The sequence below is a fragment of the Garra rufa genome, chromosome 25, assembly GCF_049309525.1.
Source record: "Garra rufa chromosome 25, GarRuf1.0, whole genome shotgun sequence".
NCBI lineage: Eukaryota > Metazoa > Chordata > Actinopteri > Cypriniformes > Cyprinidae > Garra > Garra rufa.
The window spans coordinates 34,325,170-34,351,394 of NC_133385.1; the positions used below are offsets into that span (position 1 = coordinate 34,325,170).

Sequence of the window (26,225 nt, forward strand, 5' to 3'; positions counted from 1 at the left end):
TCATGTCATTTTATGGCTTAATGTTACTGTACATTGTTCAACCCCACTACGGCGTTTATTTTACTTGTGCAGCTCTTAAAAAGGGTCATAAATTGCCTTAAATTGATATTTAAAAATTCTGCAGATACACTGTAAATAGTGAAAAAAATACCTTGATATTTGTTAATAGGAAATCAGGTAGGAGTCTAAATGTCAATCAAAAATATTTTCAATGTTTAAAAAATGTTTTTTCATTTGGGCCAGTTAAATTTTATTATTAATTTTATAGTGTCTTTTTGACTACCTTTTAGTACTTTTAGGCTGGAATGTGAAATGTATTTGTGAAAATCCTTCAAGTTTTAGAAAGTTTTCAAGTTTTAGAATTTTAGTTTATCATATTTTTTTACAGTCATTTTATACCAGTCATTAATGTGTTACCATAGACATTGCCCTACTCCACTCATACAGTATTACTTTTATTTGTGCAGGTCTTAAAAAGCCTTTAAATTTTATTTTTAAAATACTACAGATACTCAGTAAATTATATTAATTATATATTTTAAATTATATAATTTGTATACTGAATGTTGACTATTTATATGGGGCAATGTTATATGCAATCTAGACAGTTGTTTTTTTAATTAGCACAATAACATCTGATTTAAAATTTAGAACTCATGTATGTGAATATGTAATTTACCACGGTGCTGGAAAATCTTGAAAATGCACCTTGAAAGTGCTTGAAAAGTGCTTGAATTTTACTTTGGAAAAGGTGTAAGAACCCTGCTCTGTCTCCTCTCCACCAGTAAGCTGGTGTGTGGTGGGCGTTCTGGCGCACTATGGCTGCCGTCGCATCATCCAGGTGGATGCTGCACACTGGTGGTGGATGAGGAGATACCCCTGACACTGTAAAGCGCTTTGAGTGTCTAGAAAAGCGCTATATAAATGTAACTTATTATTATTATTATTATTAAATCTTTTTTATTATTAGAAAAAAAAACTACATTGTAATGGGTAACAGGGTTGCAAGTAAAGCTGCGTATGTTAAACTAAGCTGTCACACAACAGGAGCTCTAGTGTTTATTCAATGTGTATTTTCATAAATTACAGAAAACATATTAGTTTGATTTGTTTTTCCTAAAATAACTCTGGTAACAGGGTTGAATGGTTGAGACTAGTGAATGCTTTCAACACTGCAATATTTGTTGAAATTTAGAAACTTAAACCAGATTTGACTTTTTACCGTGGTTGAGGAAGAATCCAGTGCTGTTACTTCCTGTGTGTCACAATTTTAGAAAATGTTGTAACAGGACTGAAAACAAACTCAAAACAAAATGGGTGACATGGCTAAGTACTACAATGGTAATATGTAATGCAAATTATTTTATAGGTTTTGTTTTAATTCTTTGTGTGTTTTAAGTTTAAAGTTTTAATTTTAAGTACTTATTTTTAATTTAATTTATTTTATTTATTTGAATTTAACTGTTGGACCTAGGGCTGCAGCTATCGAATATTTTAGTAATCGAGTACTCTACTGAAAATTACATCGATTAATCGAGTAATCGGATAAAACGTATTTTTGCTTCGTTAAAGAGCAATTATGAATACACAAGAGAAAATAACATATTTCACTTAATAATGAATGACCAATTGGTTTCCTTTTTTAGAATCAACTGTTTTTATTTCTTAAATTCACAAGCAAGTATTTTCTGGTCTTGAAACATTACCAAAGAGGCAACTGCTAACATAAATAAGAATAAATAAAACCACTGTCCTCTACCATACTCAGTGGGCGCATGTCTTTGACTAACATGTTTAAAATGCTCTTTGTTAGCTCAGCTGCTTGCTCAGGGCCACAGAATGGTGCTTTACAGATAAATTTGTCCATCCGAGACTGTGATGATTTACTGGAAAAAAGAAGAGAAATAATAATTAGTTAAATGATATTACTATGACTAAATGACTTAATACAGTAGGTTCATGGCTGTGCATTTATGAATTTACACCAGCTGACTAGGAATACTTTTTTTTTTTTTTTTTTTTAAGATTTTGAGTTTTTGCAGTGTCCACAATTAAGACAACTACTGTATTGGAACACAATAACCACACACATAGCCTAATCAATAGAGTGAGGCACACTGTGACCAGTGACCAGCTACTTAGTAGTTGACTAAATTTTAAAACTGCTTAATTAACTTTGTTTTTATTTCCATCTAGACTTATCAGCGCTGTCCTTTTAAATTTTAAATTTTAAATCAACCCTCTATGAAGTTATGTCGTCACGCTCGTAATAAACTAACCACAAACTTGACAGTAGTCAGTCATAATTAACAAAAACCTAGCCCTCTGCAAGGCTGGCGTTTATGTTCATAAAATACATTAACGTTGATCACACTGATTTGCTACGTTAATATTACCTTGTCTCCGGTCCTCCGCTCAAGTCCGGGTGTTTTCTGCGGAGATGCTGCAACATAGAAGACGTGCTGTTGTGGTATGCAAGGGCCGTGTTACAACTAATGCACGTCACGGTGTTCTCCTTTCTTTTCAGTCGGAAATGCTCCCACACTTTCGACATTTTCTGTCTTTTTTTATCGCCTTTTTCATCTGTTTCATCGCTATTTCTCCTCGCCTCTGCCATTTTCCCGCTCCCTCAGTCAAACACCTGTACGTCCGCTTCCTCCTCCTCCTCCTTTCTTCCCCGGCCTTCCCTTGCGTAGGTGACGTAAGCACGTTGTGCCACATTGAAAGTAGTCCGTGCGGCCGCTTGAACCACAATTAAATTGACGATTCCTCGAGGCAGAAAAAAATCCTCGGACCACTTTTTGTAATCGAGGTACTCGAATTACTCGAGGAATCGTTTCAGCCCTAGTTGGACCCAAGTAGGAAGGTCGGCTTCTTAAATTTGGCTACTAACCATGCTAGATTAATTTTATGTTGGATAATGATTTCAAAACCATTAAATTTGTGCCTTTGATGCTTCACAAAAAGTCTTGGGACACCAAAATATGTTTCATATTTTTGCGGAAATACAGTTTTGAAAATTACATTTGCAGTGTAGAAATTCACAGTTAAGTGATGCATTGCTGAATATTTGTGTGTTTCAGGAACTGGAGTGCTTACAGGATCATTTAGATGATCTGGTCTCAAGCTGCAGGGATGTGGTGGGAAACCTTACCGAGTTGGAGTCCGAGGTACAAAAAACAAACAAACGCTGATGTGATTTTCACAGCAGTTTCTCTCTGAAATTAAAAAGCCTCAGTGTCTATATTTGGGTGCTATTGTTCTCTGCTGGACGAGAGATGTCTGCGGTGGGTTTGGACTGATTTCGATGTGTCTGGTTTTCCAGGACATTCAGATCGAGGCGTTGTTGATCCGAGCCTGTGAGCCCGTGATCCAGTCCTACTGCCATGTAAGTCATGTACATTTTTTTTCATCACTTAAAACCATGTCATAAATATACTAATTAGCTTGTTTTTCTTGTCGTTTGTCCTCTGTTTTTGCATGTTTCTGTTTCGCAGGAGGTTTCCGATAATCAGATAGACACAGGGGACCTGATGGAGTGTCTCGTTGCCAATAAGCACCAGAAGGAAATGAACGAGAAATGCGCCGTCGGAGTCACACACTTCCAGCTGGTACATCTGACAAATACACTCTCGGCCTTCTTTTTTAATATTATTGTTTTATATCAACCGTCCATTTCTCCTCTTCGTCCTTAGATCCAGATGAAGGACTTTCGCTTTTCATACAAGTTCAAGATGGCATGCAAAGAGGACGTGCTGAAGCTGTGCCCCAACATCAAAAAGAAGTGAGCGCTTGGCTGTCACAAAGCAAATGTTTCATAACTTGTTTCTTATGTTACCTTATCATTAGGGGTGAGCAATATATTTGTACTCTAGAATATTATTAGGGGTCATTCTTCTTGTGCTCGGGGAGTGTATGGCAGCCCATAGAACCACTTGTGGGAAAGTTATGAAATGTGGCACACAGATAGATGAGAGTCTCTATATTAACCATAGCCAATTTGGAGTCTCTAACTCAAACTCTCTAGCGCCACCGATAGGCCAAATTTGCAGTTATATTTCTGCTAATAACTTTTGAACCATGAAGTCTGGAAGCCAAATTCTTTGTTTCTCTCTCTCTTTCTCCGATTCATTGGCTCATGCTGTTTTCTAATTTCTATTTATAAAAATCTCCTCTCTTTTTTTTTTCAAACTCATCCTAGATGGTTTGTCTGATTTTCACCAAAATTGGCTCAGATCATTTTTAGAAAAAAATATACGTGAGGCTAAATCTTTGCAACACTTTAGCAGATTCAGACCAGACTTACAACAAGTTGTACAAAGCATGACCTGAGGGCACATAAATAGTTTTGGAACTACTAGGGATGGGCATTTCTGATCATATTTCATTTCGAGTAATCCACAGGTTTGAGAAACGAGTACTCGATTAATCGGGGGTGGAGTTTAAGCAAGGGGCGGGGCGTTTGCGTCACAGTCTACAGTAAACATTTACAAGAAATAACAGCATGAGGTGAAGCTGAAGCGCTTTTTCTACATCTAATTAACATATATTTTACTGCCTTAATTGTTTAAATTTGTATAACATTATCTTGTCGATCCATCAGTTCACATTTACAACTCTACGTGTTTGCTGCTTAAAACATGGATTGATTTGTTTACATTGGTCTTTTTGACAACAGTAGAGGTACGAGCTGATTTAAAATGGCAGATCATTCTCTTCCAGCAGGAGGCGCTATCAGAATGGTACACAAAGCAGCGCCGCAGCTGACTTTGAAACGTGCAGCGCTCATATTTATTCAATGGATAGCCTTATAAAGTTTCATCGCAATTCTTGTCTTTTAGTCCCCACATTTAAGACAACCTGAAATCATAATTAAGACTTTCTCAACCCCTAACAATACTTCAGTCATCAATGAAAATTAAGAGCTTTATTTTAAACAACCCTTAAGCCTACACAAAATACGTTTCTTTTTATTTTTTCCCTACTATGTTCGGTGCACAAGAGAAAAATTAGGGAAGTCAATTATTATCAGCATATGAAGTATATTCATGTATTATTGTCTCTGAGAGAATATGCAGGTCAGATGCTGAAAGCGCTGTTTTTACTTTCACTTTAACATATTACGCAGTTTTTGTTTTGCTTGTGTAATATCCATTGGCTCACCTTCATGGTTTAAAACATAAATATGTATAAAAATGCAGTATAAAAAGATATATTTACAATATTTTGCGACGTAACCCCAACATAATGCGTTTTCCATTTTCATTCACTGAAAGCTACATCTGTCTGTACATAATGCGCCGAGCTCTGCTCTCATCACTGCGCGGAAGATTGCACCCAAACGCTGACCCTGGTGTGCTTGATATAAATTTTGTTATTAGAAATTAGCGTTCGGCATTTTTTTTATTTTTTATTTTATTATGTCAAAAGCTTTCACGGTCCGCATGAACGACCCCGGGTATAGAGCATCAATCCTTGCAGTGACCGTTTTGCGCGATAGGACAGTATAGTGGGGCTCAACGTAATTCATTAAACGTTTAAAACCTTCACCTTCGACAAAACTAATGGGCAACAAGTCTTCTGCTGTCATTTCTGCTATTAGCTGCGTCACCTTCTCTGCCCTGCCTTTGTCACATTTCTGTCTGATGGTGAAATCTCGTATGCTCGTCTGACTGCTGGTAGTGGCATCGGAATCATCTGCTTTTTTTGTGTTTATGTGCAAGATGGTAACGCATCAAACTCGTTGTGGAGTTGTAGACGAGTGTGGCGCTGCGTCAAGTTTTTCAAGGTGTTGCCAGACATCGCTGGGTGCTTTAGAAGCCATTTTCGCTCTGTGCTCCGGTCTTGTCTCTAGACCGCAACTTCTCACAGCCATAAGCAATCAAATATCAGACTACCGCCCAAATACCAGCATAACCAATCAGAAAGAATGAAAGTAGTTTAATTTTTTTTTTAATGCATTTTTGGAGCCAATCGATCATCATTTTCATGCTCGATCATCGCTGATGGGTTCGAGTAATCGATTAATCGAGTACTCGTGCACATCCCTAGGAACTACTGATCAAAAGATATAAAATTTTAACTGCGGACCGTTTCGAATTTTCTACTAAAATGCTGTATTTAAGTGCTTTAATGTATTGTTATAAATCTTATGAATCTTCTGAAAGAAAGTTATTAATTTTGGCACACAGATAGAGAACAGTCTCATTATTAGCCACAGCAAATTTAGTGTCTCTAACTTAAACTCTCTAGCACCACCAATAGGCCAAATTTGCAGTCATATTTCTGCTAATAACTTTTGAACCATTAAGTCTGGAAGCCAAATTCTTCTTCTTTTTTTTTTTTTTTAACACAGCAAACTTAGTGTCTCTACTTCAGACTCTCTCCGATTCCTTGGCTCATGCTGTTTTTTAATTTCTGATTAGAAAAATCTACTTTTTTTTTTAAAACTCTTCCTAGACTGTTTGTCTGATTTTCACCAAAATTGGCTCAGATCATCTGTAGAAAAAAATACACAAGGCTAAATCTTTGCAACACTTTAGCGGATTCAGACCAAACTTATAACAAGTTGTTATATAAAGCATGACCTGAGGGCACATGAGTAGTTTTGGAACTGGGCAAAAAAAAAAAACACAAGCATTAAACATAAGATTTACATTAATCTTATTACTAGTCTAATCCACTCTGTCATCCCCTTATTTACCTTGTGCTATGTTACAACGGAGAGTCCGTTATTCATTCATTGCTTAAAATAGCGGATTCAGGTGCGCTCCCGATATCAACTAGCCTGGCTAACGCCAAACCACGTCATGACAACGTCATTATTCGTGGTCTGGGAACCACATGTTCATTTTCTCGTATTTGAGGCGTGGTTTACGAATGCCCAGAGCCGTTTATTGGGCGATACGAATGTAGCTCACAGCCAATCGTTTCAATTATACCGGATGATTATTTTTTTCAAAATAAACTTGCGTTCTAAACTACTTAGAACACTATCTAAGGCTGCATCGAAAGATAACTTCGCGTCTGCTGCCATGCTGGATCCATAGTTATAAACAAACTGCTTCGGTGAGTCGCATAGAAGGCGTCATCGTCTTGCTGCTCCCTCCTGTTCTGTGATTGGTTTCCTATCTGAGGTGAAAATTTGGTCCATGGTTTCCAGGCTGCCTAGCAGTGTGAATAAAATCGCGGTGCGCGCAAGGCAACATGGAGAAACCCAGGCTAGATATCAACCACACCTTCACATAAAAAGTCAGAGTTATGGAAGCATTTCACATTTTGCAAGCAAGATATTTACAATTTTAGTATCTGACTAAGCCAATGAAAATTAAGCAAAATGAATATATATTTTTTTTATTCTCGTAATTTCGAAAAAAAATTTGAAATATTGAGTCAAAATTATGAGAATAAAGTCTAAATATTTCAAGAATAAAGTCTAAAATTAAGAGAATAAAGTTGAAATATTTCAAGAAAAATTTGAAATATTTTATTCTCTTAATTTCTAAATTTAAATATTTAGACTTTATTCTCGTAATTTTGACTTTAAAGTCTAAATCATTCGAGGAAAAAAAAAAAAGTCTAAATATTTCGAGAATATTGTCTTGATTTCAACTTTATTCTCAAAATATTTAGACTTCATTCTCATATTTTTGACTTCTCTAAATATTTAGACTTTATTCTCAATTCTAATTTTTAAAATATTTAGACATTTTTCTTGAAATATTTCAACTTTATCCTCTCAATTTCGACTTTATTCTCTAAAAATTTTAAGCCTGGTCAGATTCTCAAAAACAAAACCAAAAATGATCAGACACTTAAAATAAAATGTTTGCTTAATTTAGATATTTGGCGTAGCTAAACCAATCAAAGTGAAGCAAAATTATTATTATTTTTATTTATTTTTGGAGTATATGACCAAGCCAAACTAAATTAAGCAAAATCATGATTAGTATTATTTTACAATTCAAGTCTAAGCCAATGAAATTTAAGCAAAAATTTATATTTTATTTTTTCAGCATCTTACCAAGCCACTCAAAAAATAAAAGTGAAGTTAATTTGTTTACAGTGCACAAGAACACAGCTATATGCCTGATTTGTAACTCTGAGGTGAAATGCTGTGGTAATACTACAAATCTGCAGAGCCATTTGACAAGACATCACCCAGACATGCAGATTCTAGCACCCCCGCAGCCTAACAGACAACAGGAGATTTCAGACGCATTCAAAACTAAAATTCCTCACAATTCGCCTTGTGCACAAAACGATTGCATTATTTATTGGCATTTATTATTTATGGCTCTTAATTTCCTTTTATTAATTATCGACTTGTAATCTTATGTTCTCTGGTAATTTTTTATAAATGTAGGGTTTGTATTAAATCTGCATTCATATGGTCAAATCAAGAATTGAAGTCGAGAATCGAATTAAGAACTTGAAAATTGAAATCAAATCGAATTGAAGCAACGGAATTCATACTCAGCCCATTTAAAATTTTGTACTAAAATGCTGTATTTTTCAAGTGCTTTAATGTATTGTTATAAATCTTATGAAGCTTATGAAAGAAAGTAATGAAATTTGGCACACAGATAGAGGATAGTCTCATTAACACAGCAAATTTAGTGTCCCTAACTCAAACTCTCTAGCACCACCAACAGACCAAATTTGCACTCGTGTTTCTCCTGATAATTTTTCCTTGGCTCAGAGTTGAACGCATTGAATGTTGAATTTTATTTTCTATGGTCAAGATTTTTTGAAATTTGCAAAATATCTACTTTTTCAAACTCCTCCTAGACAGTTTGTATAATCGAGACAGTTTGAATAAACTTATATAATCGCTTGCGAGAAACAGTGTTGTTTTTGACAACCATCTTAGATTTAGTCTTAGTCTTAGTCTTTTGGACTAAAATGCTTCTTAGTTTTAGTCGAATTTTAGTCACTTCTATATGTGATAGTTTTAGTCCAATTTTAGTCGACGAAAAGTCAAAAAGGTTTTAGTCTAGTTTTAGTCAAAAAAAGGGGGAAAAGTAGTCTTTTAACAAATTAATGTAGGTCAGTAAGTATTTTGCTGTTGGGTAGTGTCACTTATAAGTTCTGAAAATAGCAGATCTATAGTTCAACACAATGTGAGCTTCCGGATCGACTATTTTCACCAATAATTACAATAATGAAGGAATGTTTTAGAACATAAGACAAAAAAAGGATGGAATGCTAAAACGGCTTGCCATACTAGTATAGCAAAGAGTATTTAATGCTAAAACGGCTTGCCATAGCGTCAGATACTTTTTAAGTTTTAATTGGCATGCACAATAAGCGGAAATGTCATGCATTTTAAACGTCTGACGGACCACCCACTAACATTTTCGTCTCTTCTCGTCTCGTCAACAAACTCACACACGTCTCGTCATGTTTTAGTCATCAACGAGCCATTTTTATCTCGTCATCGTCTCGTTATCGTCATGAAAAAAAGTGGCGTCAACGAAATTATTTCGTCATCGTTGACGAAAACAACACTGGCGAGAAAGTTATTTAATTTGGTGTTTAAAGCATATGACAATTTTAATTTTCGTTTCTATTTTCAATTTAGAATTTTCTGAAATATCTACTTTTTCAAACTTGTCCTAGACAGTTTGTCCAGTTTTCACAAATATTGGCTCAGATCATCTTAAGAGCATTCTGGCAAAAACTAACACAAGCTTTTTGATATACCAAACCATTTTCATTAAGCACGCTAACGAATTTGACAAAGTTTGTGCAAGAAAGGACATTAGGCTATATCTCAGCGCTTCCCAACGTCAGAAATAATGATCATTGTGGTTGAAAAGACAGTTTGTGTTGCTCTTTCTGGTTCAGTAGCCGCATGAATGCAGATTTGAACGTCTTTAACACCTGTTTCACAACGTAAGCGTCAGTGGAGCGTGAGCAGTGCGATGTGAATCGTTGTCATTCAGGGATAAGACCGTGTGGGTGTTTAAATGGAGATTGTGATATTTTAACGATTAATCCAGCAGCTCTAATGTAAGCATTGCAAAGTGTTTTGCGAGGATATCTTCACGTTTTCGCGAGACCAGTCAGATATCCCGAGACGTGTAGGATCTCACGAGATCTTGTTGCCACCCCTACTAAGCAATATCACACAAGCAGTTATCCCTACCTTTTATCTGTTCATGAGCTCAATTGCATGTGTTGTATTCAATTTACACAACACTTCAACAAAGAAGAAATTATTTTTGAGTCAATTTTGAGTCAATTTTTGTTTAATTAACGAAAATAGTTCCCAAAAAAGCCAGAGCAAGACATTTGTGCATCTCGGAGCAGCACTGCCGCGTTTAATTCCTGAATGAATCCGTTTTTGAATAAATCATTCGAATCAATGATTCCATCATCCATTCAGAAAGAGAGTTGCTTGCTTTGTGTTTAACTGAATTGCATTTTAAATGAATTGTATGAACGAACGATTCACTGAATCACTCATTAAGAAAATTTTTTTTTTTTTTTTGGATTTATGACATGCCTAAACCAGCCAAGCACAAGCACAATAACACTCTTTGCAATATCTTGTTTAATTTAAGAAAGAAAAAAAAAACTCTGGCTTCTCTGTTCTTTTTGTATTCAATCTATCTATTTGTAGGCCTCTAACACTAGCTTGCTTTTTTTTTTTTTTTATTCCATCTTTTTATTTTTATTTATGTGACCCTGGACCACAAAACCAGTCTTAAGTAGCTGGGTTATATTTGTAGCAATAGCCAAAAATACATTGCATGGGTCAAAATTTTAGATTTTTCTTTTATGCCAAAAATCATTAGGAAATTAAGTAAAGATCATGTTCCATAAAGATTTTTTGTAAAATTCCTACTGTAAATATATCAAAATGTAATTTTTGATTAGTAATATGCATTGTTAAGAACTTAATTTGGACAACTTTAAAGGTGATTTTCTCAGTATTTTGATTTTTTTGCACCCTCAGATTCCTGATATTCAAATAGTTGTATCTCGGCCAAATATTGTCCTATCCTAACAAACCATACATCAATAGAAAGCTTATTTAATGTGCTTTCATATACATACATCTCAGTTTTGTAAAATTTAACCTTATGACTGGTTTTGTGGTCCAGGGTCACATATAATAAAAAAAGTTAGGCTAAATAAAACTGTCATAGCACTTGCATGTTATTGCTCTTTTGTTGATTTTGATTGCTTCCATTGTTCTCTTTTGTAAGTAAATGCTAAATGTCTAAATGTAATTATCATTATCCTATTTTCATGTAAATAGAATGAGACCGGCAGTAAACTACATTTATGAAAGCTCTTTTATGATGGGCAAGGTTTTAATGGTTTACTCTTATGTTTACTCTTAGGGTGGATGTGGTGATCTGTCTGAGTACCACAGTACGGAACGACACTTTACAGGAAGTCAAAGACCAGCGCGTTTCCATGAAGTGTCGTAAACAGCTCAGAGTGGAAGAACTTGAGATGGTCAGTACATTGATTAATCTATAATATATTTGGGTTATGTTTAATGCCCTATGACGTTAAGGTTTGTGATTGTGTGTCTAACAGTCTGAGGACATTCGTCTGGAGCCGGAACTGTATGAGAGCTGTCGGCAGGACATCAAGCAGCACTGTCAGAACGTGGTGTTTGGAAACGCTCAGGTAAAATCCATCGCAACTCCGATGAGCTGACTCTCTAATCCTCTGTGTAACTCTAATGATCTGCTAATATGAGCACTGTGTGTTTGTGTTTGTGCATGTGTAGGTGATCGAGTGTCTAAAGGAAAACAAGAAGCGGTTGACCACCCACTGCCATCAGAAAGTCTTCAGACTGCAGGAGACAGAAATGATGGACCCAGAACTGGACTTCCAGCTCATGAGAGTCTGCAAGCAGATGATCAGGGTGTGAAACCTCTGCAATTACATTTGAAAGACTCAAGATGCCTTAATCTATATAAAAACTTTTTTTATCATCTTCTATAATACAGCGTTTCTGCAGTGAATCGGATGCAAAGAACTTGTTACAGTGTCTCAAACAAAACAAGAACAGCGAGCTAATGGACCCCAAATGCAAACAAATGATCACCAAGAGACAGATCACCCAGAACACAGGTACAGTTAACACTGTACACATGCATACATGCTCATAGCTTTTCTTTAATCACTCGCATTAGAATTGGAGTTGGCGAAACAACAAACAGGAAGTTTTATTAATACAGTAGTTATGTGTTGTTCCTCTCAGTAAAAGGCAGATATGTCTCAAATGTGTATATATGACCCTGGACCACAAAACCAGTCTTAAGTCGCTGGGGTATATTTGTAGCAATAGCCAAAAATACATTGCATGGGTCAAAATTATTGATTTTTCTTTTATGCCAAAAATCATTAGGAAATTAAGTAAAGATCATGTTCCATGAAGATTTTTTGTAAAATTCCTATTATAAATATATAAAAATGTAATTTTTGATTAGTAATATGCATTGTTAAGAACTTAATTTGAAGAACTTTAAAGGTGATTTTCTCAGTATTTTGATATTTTTGCACCCTCAGATTCCTGATTTTCAAATAGATGTATCTCGGCCAAATATTGTCCTATCCTAACAAACCATACATCAATAGAAAGCTTATTTATTGAGCTTTCACATGATGTATACATCTCAGTTTTGTAAAATTTAACCTTATGACTGGTTTTGTGGTCCAGGGTCACATATTTTTTCTACTAATAACCATTAAATAAATAAATTGTAATATGAAAGCCTATTTCCACTACTGAATTAAAATGGATAATTACAACTTTTTATTTCACAATTCTGACTTTTTTTTCTCACTATCGTGTGATATAAACCCGCAATTGTGAAAAATAAAGTCGAACATATCTTTTTTTCCCCTCAAAATTGGACTTTAGCTCGAAATTGAGTTTATCTGACAATTCTGAGGAAAAAATCTGAGTTGCAAGATACAAAGTCACATTTGAGACCAAGAAAAAGTCTCAATTTTATTTAAATTCTGACTTTATAATTTACAATTGAGTTTGTATCACGCAATTCTGAGAAGAAAAAGTCAGATTTGTAAGAAAGTTACAATTACCTTTTTTTATTCAGTGGTGGAGACAGGCTTTCGTAGTGGCATGACTCAACATAAAAAAATAATAAATTCAATATAAAAAAAAAAACTTTCAACAAAGGGTCAGTGAAAGGTATTAAACTATAATTATTTAATGAGCTGTATTGCTTTTATTTACATTTAGATGTATTTTTTCAACCCTGTTACAAAAATTTAGATGTCATCGTAATACTGTTTAAAAACCTAGTTACAACATTTTAGTAACTAAATTAGTTATGGATCATTTTAATTTTCAAACATTTTTGGTAACACTTTACAATAAGGTTAATTAACATTAGTTAACATGAACTAGGAATGAATAATACTTCTACAGCATCTATTAATCTTCATGTTAATTTCAACATTTGCAAACACATTATTAAAATCACAAGTTGTTTATTAACATTAGATAATGCGCAGTGAACTAACAATGAACGATTGTGTTTTTATTAACTAACATTAACAAAGATCAATAAATAGTGTTGTAAATGTATTGTTCGTTGTTCGTTCATGTTGGTTAACACATTAAAATAAGGTGTCATTTGTTATTCATTAGTTAGTGTTATCACATTTTCTAATATCTATTTTGTAATTTTCTAGTCTTTTTTTTATCATTTTAGAAAAAAATATAATTATTCCGAAATTGTTCAATAAAGTAAGGGTTGTAGGTTTTGCTTAAAAATGCTTTCACTGTATGGACTTACTAGATTGAGACGATGTTCATTTGTTCATTTTAAATTAGAATATAAAAAAAAAATATTCAACCCTGTTTTGAAAAATTTGGAACAGGTCTTTGTTTAAAAGCCTAGTAGTAAACAGTTTATAGTAATGTGTAATGTGTATTTTTTTTTTTACTAATAACCATTTAATAAATAGATTAAAATATGAAAGCCCATTTCCACCACTGAATAAAAAAAAAGTAATTATGACTTTCTATTTCACAATTCTGATATAAACCTGCAGTTGTGAGAAATGACTTGAGATTACTTGCAACTTGAGGTTTTTTTTTTTTTTTCAAACCTGTTACAAAAAATTGTAAGATGTCTTAATACTGTTTAAAAATCTAGTAATAAACATTTTCCAGTAACACTTACATTTTTTTAATAATCATTTTCAGATATTTTCAAGATTACGTTTTGCTAAAATGGGTAACAGTTGTAACAGGGTTGTAGATTTTGCCTAAATTATGCTTTCTCTTTTTTTTTCAACCCTGGTACAAAAACTTGATGTCTTACTGTTTAAAATCCTAGTAATAAACATTTGCCAGTAACTATATAAATTTATTTATTTATTTATTTTTTTTTTTGCTAATAACCATTTAAACAGGTAAAACAAAAATCATTTTCATAGATTTTCAAGAATTAAAATTACGTTTTGCTTAAATTGGGTAACAGTTGTAACAGGGTTGTAGGTTTTGCCTAAATTATGCAGCAGTTGCTAACTAGTTTGAGACAAAATTATGGTTTGTTGTTAATTTAAATGATTTTTATTTCAACCTCGTTACAAAAAAATATGTCCTACTGTTTAAAAACCTACTAATAATAATTTTCCAGTAACATTGTTTTTTCTCTCTCTTTAAATTTTCTACTTTCTATAACTATTAAATCAGTATAACAGAAATAATTCTCATTCATTTTCAAGAATTGATTGCTAAAATGGGTAACACAGTTGTAACAGGGTTGTAGGTTTTACATATGATCTTTTTTCTAGGCAAGGACCAACTTAGTTGGAGACAAAATGTTGGTTTGTTGTTAATTTAACTTTTTTTTTTCAACCCTGTTACAAAAACTTGATAACTTACTGTTTAAACCCAGTAATAAACATTTTCTAGTAACACTTATTTTTCTACTAATAACCATTAATCGGTATAACTGAAATAATGTTAATATATTTTCAAGATTTAACGCACACGCACACACACACACACACACACACACACACACACACACGAATATGAATTAAAACATTATTCTCAACCCTGTTGCAAAAAGTAAAAAGATGTCTTGATGCAGTAAAAAAAACGTAATATTTTACGGGTTTTTTGGTTTGTTTACTAATAACCATTATTTGGTATAACAGAAATAAGTTTCAGAGGAATTCAAAATTTAAAATAACGTTTTGCTAAAATGGGTGACAGTTGTAACAGGGTTGTAGGTTACACAGTAGCACTTTTTTCTTATCTTTTAGAATTTTTTACTTATAATCATTAAATCTGTATAACATAAATAATTTTCTGAGATTTTCAAGAATTAAAATTGTTTTGCAGAAATGGGTAACAGGGTTGTAGGTTTTGCCTAAATTAAGCTTTCACTCTGTGGGGCCTAACTAGTTTGAGACTATGTTGCTTTGTTGGTAGTTTATTTTTATTTTATTTTTTCAACCCTGTTACAAAAACGTTTGTTTTTTTCCACTAATAGCCATTAAATCAGTATAACAGAAATAATTCAGAGAATTTTTTTCAGAGATTTTAAAGGTTTAAAATTGGGTTTTGCTAAAATGGGTAACAAAGTTGTAACAGGGTTGTAGGTTTTGCCTAAATTATGCTTTCTCTCAGCAGAGGCCAACTAGTTTGAGACAAAATGTTGGTTTGTTGTTAATTTAAAGCAGGATTTTTTTTTTTCAACCCCATTACAAAAACTTGATGTCTTACAGTTTATAAACCTAGTAATAAACATTTTGCAGTGTAACTTTTTCCCCTTCTTTTTTCAATGTTCTCCTAGTAACCATTAAGTCAGTGTAACAGAAATAATTTTCAGAGTTTTTCAAGTTTCAAAATTTTGCTATAAACTTTGGCTCTTTCCTCCACTCAGACTATCGTCTGAACCCTGTGCTGAGAAAGGCATGCAAAGCAGACATCCCGAAGTTCTGCCAGGGCATTCTGAGCAATGCCAAAGACGACAACGAGCTGGAGGGGCAGGTCATCTCCTGCCTCAAACTCAAATATGCAGACCAGGTTTGTCATCCTGATTTCTGTGAATGCACATAAACCTGATAAAGTACCTTTACTCCATATGAGAGCGTGTTTTTGTGTCTCCAGCGACTCTCTCCAGACTGCGAGGGCCAGATCAGTGTCATTCTGCAGGAGTCTGCGCTGGACTACAGGCTCGACCCGCAGCTGCAGCTCCAGTGCACTGATGAGGTAACATTTGCTGTCTTAGCATGACGTACATTGAGTTGTTTTGGTCTTGTGTGATTAATAATGGCTGTCTGTGCCAGATCCCGCGGCTCTGTGCGGAGGAAGTAGCGGCGCAGGAGCAGACGGGTCAGGTTGAGGAGTGTTTGAAAATCAACCTGCTGAAGATCAACAGTGAAGGCTGTAAAAAGGTAAGAGTGCGTTGACCTCGATTCGACACGGGACAGTTGCGTGGTTCACTTCTTCTCAACTCGTCTGACTGGCTGTTCCCGCTGTAGGAGGTTCTCAATATACTGAAGGAGAGCAAGGCAGACATCTTCGTGGATCCGGTTCTGCACACAGCATGCGCGCTGGATATTAAACACCAGTGTGCCGCGATCCCACCGGGCCGAGGAAGACGTAAGTAATTCTGGAAATGTTTTTATGCCAATTAGATGAACTGTATATTAATTACTGTACTCTGTGTTTGTGTAGAGATGTCATGTCTGATGGAGGCTCTCCAAGATAAACGTGTGAGACTCCAGCCGGAGTGTAAGAAGAGATTACAGGACCGCATTGACATGTGGAGTTACGCCGCTAAGGTAAACGTTCAAACAGTCCCATTTGCCTCTTTTCAGAAGCTCAACAATATTCTCTTCCTAATGGTTGTTCCAAAACCATTAAATCAGTACAACAGAAATAATTTTAAATGATGTTTTGCTAAAATGGGTAACAGAGTTGTAACAGGGTTGTAGGTTTTGCCTAAATTATGCTTTCTCTCAGCAGGAGCTAACTAGTTTGAGACAAAATGTTGGTTTGTTGTTGTTTTTAAATAAGACATCAAGTTTTTGTAACAGGGTTGAAAAGTATTTAGTAATAAACATTTTCCTGTAACACTTTTTTATTTTATTTTCTACTAATAACCATTAAATCAGAACAACAGGAATAATTGTGAGAGATTTTCAAAAATTAAAATTACGCTTCGCTAAAACAGGTATCAGAGTTGTAACAGGGTTGTAGGTTTTGCCTAAATTATGCTTTCTCTCAGCAGGAGCTAACTAGTTTGAGACAAAATGTTGGTTTGTTGTTGATTAAAATTATTATTTTCAACCCTGTTACAAAAAATTGATGTTGTACTGTTTAAAAACGTAGTAATAAACAACATTTTCTACTAATAACCATTAAATCTGTGCAACAGGAATCTTTTTCAGAGATTAAGAATTAAAATTACAGCGGTAACGGAGTTGTAACGGGGTTGTAGGTTTTACCTAAATTATGTTTCTCTTAGCAGGAGCTACCTAGTTTGAGACAAAAAATGTTGGTTGGTTGTTGATTTTAAATGATATTTTTCAACCATGTTACCAAAACTTGATGGCTTACTGTTTAAAAACCTAATAATAAACATTTTCCAGTAAGATTTTTTTTTTACATTCCAGTTTACATTTTCTACTAATAACCTTTAAATCAGTACAACAGGAATCATTTTTAGCGATTTTCAAGAATTAAATTTACGTTTCGCTAAAATGGGTAACAGGGTTGTAGGTTTTACCTAAATTATGTTTCTCTTAGCAGGAGCTAACTAGTCTGAGATAAAATGTCGGTTTGTTGTTGATTTATATTTTTCAACCCTGTTAAAAACTTGATGTCTTACTGTTTAAAAACCAGTAATAAACATTTTCCACTTTATTTTTAGTTTTACATTTTCTACTAATAACCATGAAATCAGTACAACAGGAATACATTTCAAAGATTTTCAAGAATTAAAATTACATTTGGCTAAAATGGTGACAGTTGTAACAGGGTTGTAGGTTTTGCCTAAATTATGCTTTCTCTCAGCAGGCGCTAACTAGTTTGAGACAAAATGTTGGTTTGCTGTTGATTTTAAATCATATTTTTCAACCCTGTTACAAATACTTGTTGTCTTACTGTTTAAAAACCAGTAATAAACATTTTCCAGTAACACTTTTATTTTGTTTTACATTTTCTACTAATAACCATTAAATCAGTACAACAGGAATACATTTCAAAGATTTTCAAGAATTAAAAGTATGTTTTTTACAGCATTGTTTCTTTTTTCTTAAAGGAAATGTTGTTGCCATGTGCTGTACCTGATATATATCCAAAATAACTGATATCAAATTGGACATTGAATCAAATCGCAAGCTTGTGAATTAGAATCAAATTGAATCATGAAACTTGTCAAAACCCAGCAAACCCCATGCAAGCTGCTTCTGATGAAACCTGGAATTTTCTATGAGCACAAGTTGATGTTGTTTCTCTGGTCAATAGGTGGCGCCAGCAGAAGGTTTCGTGGATCTGGCGGGGCAGGTTTTCACGTCTCCTGCCAAGAACTACATCCTGAGCATGCTGGCGATGTGCGTGCTCCTGCTCTTCCTCATGGGTCTGCTGTGCGGCCGCATTACCAAGCGCGTGACGCAGGAGTTGAAGGACAGGTAGAGAGGGAGTGCGGGGCAGGGGAAGTGCCGATCCGCTCCCCCTGCAGGGCAAAAAATAGCCCATCGCGCCCCACACGCCGTTCTCCGTCCTGGGCCGGGGAAGGACACTGGGGTTGGAAACGCAAACTTGACGGAGGGGGGCGGGTGTTTAGACTCTTGCTGTGTGTGTGCATTTTCGTGGTACCACCGATGGCCACATTGGGACCCAGTTTTAATTGCTACACACACTCTTTTCTTGTTTTTTTGTTTTGTTTTTTCCCTGACTGTGCTTGTCCTACATCGTCACCTGCTTCTCCGAGTAAACCTGCCGACATCCCGGCGCGCCATACGACACCGATCAGCTTTCTTCAACTAATATCAGACTTGGTTTTGCTTTTCCAGCTCAATGTTTTTATTTATTGTTGATGTGGAGCGCGGGAGATTCGGCTTTCGTTTTTCTTTCAGGCGTCCGTGTTTTAGGAAACAGCCAGTTTGCTGAAGATGTGCATATTGACAAAGACCGAGCGATTGAAGACGAATGTGTGTCTGTGCCTTTTTGCCCGTCCGAGTGTGAGAATGTGTTTCGTTTGTGTTTTTATCATGATTTTTTTTTCCTCTTCATGTCACTGGGATCTTTTCATCTTTCTTTGCAGCAGGGGTTATAAAGGTTTATTTTCTGTCAATTCTGTTAACGAAAGGGGTCCTGCATGCGTTCGAACTGGTTTTAACTGAGCCACAAGCTTTCGAAAAATGGACGAGAGAGATCTGAATATCGCATTAAGACGTCAAGCTGTTTACACGCTGGTTTGTGACGGCTGTGGTTTGAGGTTTCATCTTTGCATAGTGCCATAACAAACCATTCTGTTAGCTGAAAACATCCATACAAAGAGTCCTAAGTGAACCGAATTCACAACGCAGATGTACTTTTGCCACACGGTTATTCTCTGAACGCCTTGCTCGAGTATCGTATAAAACGGTTTAGTTCAGTTTTAAACACTCCGTGTTTTGCACACATTTTGAAATAAGCTTCCTTCACAGTCTCTTTTGTGGTTTTAAGACGTTTTAAGCTCAGAGGTGTCTAAAATCGCCACGCTTTCCTGAGAATTAAGTTTAAATGTTTCGAAATTAGGAGGATAAAGTCTAAATATTTTGGGAAGTCAAAATTACAAAAATAAGAATAGACTTTTTGATTTCTCAAAATATTTTCTTGAAATATTTAAACTTTTATTCTCTTAATTTCAACTTTATTCTCGAAATATTTAGACTTTATTCTCATTTTTGACTTCTAAAAATATTTCGAATTTCTACTCAAAATATTTAGAAGTCAAAATTATAAGAATACAGTCGAATTTTGAGAAGTCGAAATGACAAAAAATAAAGTTGTAATTATAAGAATAAAATATTAATTTTGCTTAATTTTCATTGGCTTAATCAGATACTTAAATTGCAAAATAATAATAATTTTGCTTAATTTTGATTAGCTTGGTCAGATGGGCAGATAAATTAAAAAAATAAAAATTTAGCTTCACTTTGGTTTAGCTATGCCAAATATCTAAATCAAGCAAACATTTTCTTAAAGTATCTGTACACGCGGCGGTATCTGACCAATTTTGTTTTTGTTTTTTGAGTATCTGACCAGGCTCGATATTTCAAAATATTTTAAGAATAAAGTTGAAATTACAAGACCGTACCTTTTTTTTGGTTCGGTTTTCCTGAGATTAAATCGTGACACATTAATTTTTCTCGCAAACTCAAGTTGACTGGATTTGTAGCTTGTTAATTCTTCCGATATTTTGTTCCCTGTTCACACTAAATTTCACTTTTGAGTGACGGTATGCTATTAAAAGCGGAATAACGTTCCAGTCCCCTGTGCATCTCTGCCTTTTAAATTAATTTGGCTTTTGTATTATTGTTATATTTGTATGCTTTTGTACGAAATGACATTAAAGTGGACTTTGGTTCTAGTGTTTGTGCATTCAAGCTGTGCTTTAATAATCTGAAGTCATGTCACGACGCTGTCGGGAACCATTCGCACTGTAAATAGCCGTATTGTTTTAATAGAGGATTGTGGGTGAGACAAACTCTGCCTTAACTTTGGCATTTATTTTTTTTCTTTTCTTTGCAGAAAACTCGGTCACCCATGGGTTGCACCCTTAAGCAAGGACAGGAAAGGATACATTCAGATTAACTAATAAAAATAGACACTTTAATCAAATCGAATCACAGCTTTGTGCTTTAACATGCTTCAGCATGCATTTTCTTCATTTTAGGCCATGCTGTTGAATGTATCCATGTCTTCAAAATGAAAGCTGATGCACTAAATGGCCTTTTTTGCTTTATGTGCTTTGCATGTTCCTGCTTAAGCGCTCTGGGTTTCCTGCAAAGATGAGGAAATGGTTTTTAGCCAAACATTTTGTGTTTTTCATTCAAAGCGATTTAAACCTACAGCTCTTCCCTCGAAATACCAATTCAGTTCGTTTATCAGCGGAGAAATACGTTTTTTGTTTTTTTTATCTGCTTTGCATGTGAATCATTTCTTTCAACAGTCATTGATCTGTTTTTATGCATTGAAGGAAGTGTATAGTTGGTATATATTGATACAAATTACTTAAACTGTGGTGTTTGTGTATATAAGTACCATACTTCATTTGAAAGCATTGTCCGTTTAGACTTGACTAGAGTGAACGGCTTAAATATAGTTTTGGTTGCCACATGTTTGATTTATAATATAAGTGCATGTCCAGTTCATATTTCACCCTTAAAATAAATGAATTTGCTTAATTGTCTAAGCAAAATTGTATATATATTTTTTTTAATCTGACCAAGATAATCAAAACTAAACACAGGATTGGTCAGATACTTAATATAAACAAATTAACTTCACTTTTAGTTTTTGAGTGGCTTGGTAAGATGCTGAAAAAATAAAATATTAATTTTTGCTTAAATTTCATTGGCTTAGACTTGAATTGTAAAATAATACTAATAATGATTTTGCTTAATTTAGTTTGGCTTGGTCAAATACTCCAAAAATAAATAAATAATAATAATAATTTTGCTTCACTTTGATTGGTTTAGCTACGCCAAATATCTAAATTAAGCAAACATTTTTTTTTTAAGTTTTCAAATTTTTGGTTTTGTTTTTGAGAATCTGACCAGGCTTAAAATTTTTAGAGGATAAAGTTGAAATATTTCAAGAAAAATGTCTAAATATTTTAAAAATTAGAATTGAGAATAAAGTCTAAATATTTGGAGAAGTCAAAAATATGAGAATGAAGTCTAAATATTGAGAATAAAGTTGAAATTAAGACAATATTCTCGAAATATTTAGACTTTAAAGTCAAAATATTTAAATTGAGAAATTAAGAGAATAAAATATTTCAAATTTTTCTTGAAATATTTCAACTTTATTCTCTTAATTTTAGACTTTATTCTTGAAATATTTAGACTTTATTACCATAATTTCCACTCAAAATATTTCACTTTTTTTCTTGAAATATTTCAACTTTGAGTCGAAATTACGAGAATAAAAAAAATATATATTAATTTTGCTTAACTTTCATTGGCTTAGTCAGATACTAAAATTGTAAAATAATAATATTGCTTAATTCTGATTGACTTGGTCATGTATTCCAAAAAAAAAAAAAAATCTTTTTAAGTATTTGACCAGGCTCTAAATTAAAAAAAAAAAAAAAAAAAAATTGAGAATAAAGTCGAAATTATAAGAATAAAGTCGAAAATATTTCAAGAAAAAAAATGTGAAATAGTCAAAATTAATGTGAATAAAGTTGAAATAGTTAGAGGAGTCGAAAATATGAGAATAAAGTCTAGATATTTCGAGGTTTAAATTTTTTAAATTAAAAAAAAATCTAAATGGTTTGAGAAGTTGAAATTATGAGAATAAAATCGAAATATTTTGAGAAGTCAAAATTACGAGAATAAAAAAAAATTTGTTTTGCTTAATTTTCATTGGCTTGGTCAGATGGTTAAATTTGTAAAATAATAATAATTTTGCTTAATTTTGATTGGCTTAGTGAGATATGCCAAATATAATAAATAAAGTTGAAGTTACAAGAAGAAAAGTTGAAATATTTGGAGAAGTTGAAAATTATGAGAATTAAGTTTAAATATTTTGAGAATAAAGTTGAAATTAAGAGAAAAAAATTGAAATGGTTTGAAAAGTCGGAAATGGAGAATAAAGTCTAAATATTTCAGGAATAAAGTTTAAATACTTCAAGAAAATTTTCAAAATGGTTTGAATAAAAAAAAAAAAAAAAATTATTAAATAAAAACAAAAACAAAGTTGGTCAGATACTTGAAACATTTTTTTGCTTACTTTAGATATTTGGCATAGCTGACTAAGCCAATCAAAGTGAAGCAAAATGTTTTGTATTTTAATATCTGACCAGGCTAAGAGTATTTCATATTTCTCCAGAAACCCAAACTGCAAGTATTTTGTATCAATGACTCAATGGCATAGCAGTTTAAAGATGAAACGGTATATGGCTGTCGACGGCTGAGCGCAGGTGTGTTTGCGTTATTTTTGAATGAGTTAAAGTAGCACTGGAAAACTCTCTACGTTTGTGTGTGTCTCATCTGCTCACCGCCGCCATTCACAACCACTGCTTCCTGTCTGTCAAACTGATATATGACCTTCAAATGATCAAATGATAAATTGTTTTTGTATTTACTTTCTGTGCACAAATTTATTATGAAAAAGTATTTTTCCTCCAATCTGATTAAACCGTGTACTATACAGATATAACACAATAACTGCGCTTTTCTTTGGTCAACCTCATGTTTTGTTCTGTACGAGTTGAATTGGACCGTTGTTAATAAAATTGATCTGATGGTTTGTATCTGCCGTGTCGTGTCTCTGAACGCGGGTTTGGGAATCTCTCCCGTTTGTGTGAGAGTGTCTTTATATAGCCTCAACACACAAGTAAAGGTCAAGAGTCTAGAGAGGAGCTCTGGATCGTCTCGGGTGGGCCAAATGACACTGGGGTGCCACATTCCCTTTAGTGAGTTTCTGCACCGCTGTTTTGTACGACAAACATTTCACCACTGTTTGAACTTCAGTGGAGCCACATCTGCCTCTGTCGTGAAATTATAGACAAAGCAAAGTTTCTGATTCTCTTTTGAAGTCAATGGTGTGACACTGTTTCTTTAGTATCTATGAATTTATTCAATTTCAAAACATCTTTAATGAACAATTTATGAATAAGACATAAAATAAAATGAACGGCTCAATGTGGAGATCATACAGTCTCATTAAAAGACTGAAATACTTGAGGAAAATATGTTTGCAATTTAGCTATGGTTTAATGTCATGTGGTGCAACCAGATACTTCTGTGATTACTCCTGCTTATGCATCTTTAGTGAAGAAAAAGTACATGCGCTATATTGCCAAAAGTATTGGCACACCCCCTTCTAATGAACAGGTTTGACTACTTTAGTCATTTCCATGAGTGCAAATCTTATTGTTTAAGCATATAATGATAATCTAGGGGATTGTGTGCTTCTAATTTTACACAAACAGTTTGGACAGGACCCTTTTTTATTTTAACATGATAATGCATCTGTGTATAAGGCAAGGTTTGAAGTGATCTGCAGAAAGCAAAGTCCTAATCCCAGATGAACACCTCTGGTGTGACTTTAAATGCAGACCTTGAGCCAAAATCTCATCACTAAACACCAATGACTTGTACATACACTATGGACAAAAGTATTGGGACACCCCCTTCTTTAGATCAGAAAAGGGCACTTCCAAAACTGTGGCAACAGAGATGGAAACATAATTAATGTATTTAAAAAATGTATTTCCATCTTTGTTGCAACTGTTTTGTAAGTGTCTAAAATGACTGTAGCCATATGTACAAGTCATTGGTGTTTGCTGAAGAGTTTTTGGTTCAAGGTCTGCATTTAAAGTCACACCAGAGGTGTTCAGCTGAGATTAGGACTTGGCTTTATCCAGACCAGTCAAGTTCTTCCACACTGACTGAATCAATCATTTCTTTTTGAACCTTGCCTTATACACAGATGCATTGGCATGTTAGAATAAAACAAGCAAAATAATCTTTCAATGGGGTAAGAAAAATAATCTAGTTGTCTGCTTGAAATAAGATGTTTTTTTCTTACCCCATAGATTATTTTGCTTGTTTTAAGCAAAAACTCACTTAATTTTGACTCTTTTATTTTTATTAAAAACAAGTCAACAGTTTTTACTTGTCTAGAAAATCCTTCCTAATTCAAGAATTTTAGATATTTTGGCAGGAAACAAGATGAAAAATCTAAGTAAGAAAAGCATTTTTTGCAGTGAAAACTGTTGCTATAAAATTAAAAGCACACAATCCCCTAGATTATCGTTATATGCTTAAATATTAAGATTTGAACTCATGGAAATTACTACAGTAGCCAAACCTGTTCATTAGAAGGGGGTGTGCCAATACTTTTGGCCATATCGTGTACTTTTGAATGTGTAGCACAATAGTAGGTAGGCAGGATTTGGACATACTACTTAAATCTATGACTGCGTTTTAGTGCCATGTTTATTTATTTTTTTATCAAATATTATGAGATTAAATTGTAATATTTTGAGAAAAAAGTAATAGTTTAAGAAAACAGTCAAAATTATGAAAATAAAGTCGCAGAAATATGAGAACAGTCCAAATATTTTGACTTTATTCTCAAAATATTTTGTCTGTTCTCGAATAAGTCAAAATAATTTCAAAATAAGTTAGAATATTTTAAGAATAAAGTAAAAATATTTAAATAAAGTTGAAATGTTTTGAGAATAAACTCGAAATTATGAGAATAAAGTTGAAATATTTAGAGAATAAAATAAAAATATTTAAATAAAGTTAAAATATTTTGAGAATAAAGTCGAAATTACAAGAATAAAGTCGAAATATTTTAAGAAAAAAGTCAAAATATATAAATAATGTTCAAATGTTTTAAGAATAAACTCGAAATTATGAGAACAAAGTTGAAATATTAAGAGAATAAAGTAAAATATATTGGGAATAAAGTTGAAATATTAAGAGAATAAAGTAAAATATATTGGGAATAAAGTTGAAATATTATGAGAATAAAGTAAAATATATTGGGAATAAAGTTGAAATATTTTGAGAATAAAGTCAAAATATATAAATAATGTTGAAATGTTTTAAGAATAAACTCAATTTTGAGAATAAAGTTGAAATATTTTGAGAATAAAGTAAAATATATTGGGAATAAAGTTGAAATATTTTGAGAATAAAGTCAAAATATATAAATAATGTTAAAATGTTTTAAGAATAAACTCAATTATGAGAATAAAGTTGAAATATTTTGAGAATAAAGTCGAAATTAAAAGAATAAAGTCGAAATATTTTGAGAAAAAAGTCAAAATATATAAATAATGTTGAAATGTTTTAAGAATAAACTCGAAATTATGAGAACAAAGTTGAAATATTAAGAGAATAAAGTAAAATATATTGGGAATAAAGTTGAAATATTTTGAGAATAAAGTCAAAATATATAAATAATGTTGAAATGTTTTAAGAATAAACTCAAAATTATGAGAATAAAGTTGAAATATTTTAATAATAAA

At 33.4% G+C, this 26,225-nt stretch overlaps 1 protein-coding gene across 1 annotated transcript in view; it reads left to right on the forward strand.

The window, feature by feature from the left end:
- The window catches only part of LOC141301219 (Golgi apparatus protein 1-like), a 201,906-nt gene extending 180,654 nt beyond the window's left edge, over nt 1–21,252 (forward strand). Inside the window, exons 14-28 of the mRNA XM_073831463.1 lie at nt 3,084–3,170; nt 3,326–3,388; nt 3,498–3,611; nt 3,696–3,784; nt 11,355–11,472; nt 11,557–11,649; nt 11,753–11,890; nt 11,976–12,099; nt 15,900–16,042; nt 16,127–16,228; nt 16,306–16,413; nt 16,501–16,621; nt 16,697–16,803; nt 18,491–18,654; nt 20,762–21,252. Coding sequence (XP_073687564.1) covers nt 3,084–3,170; nt 3,326–3,388; nt 3,498–3,611; nt 3,696–3,784; nt 11,355–11,472; nt 11,557–11,649; nt 11,753–11,890; nt 11,976–12,099; nt 15,900–16,042; nt 16,127–16,228; nt 16,306–16,413; nt 16,501–16,621; nt 16,697–16,803; nt 18,491–18,654; nt 20,762–20,828 — 1,638 coding nt within the window. The 3' untranslated portion in view covers nt 20,829–21,252. The remainder of the gene's footprint in view (nt 1–3,083; nt 3,171–3,325; nt 3,389–3,497; nt 3,612–3,695; nt 3,785–11,354; nt 11,473–11,556; nt 11,650–11,752; nt 11,891–11,975; nt 12,100–15,899; nt 16,043–16,126; nt 16,229–16,305; nt 16,414–16,500; nt 16,622–16,696; nt 16,804–18,490; nt 18,655–20,761) is intronic.
- The last annotated feature ends 4,973 nt before the right edge of the window (nt 21,253–26,225 follow it).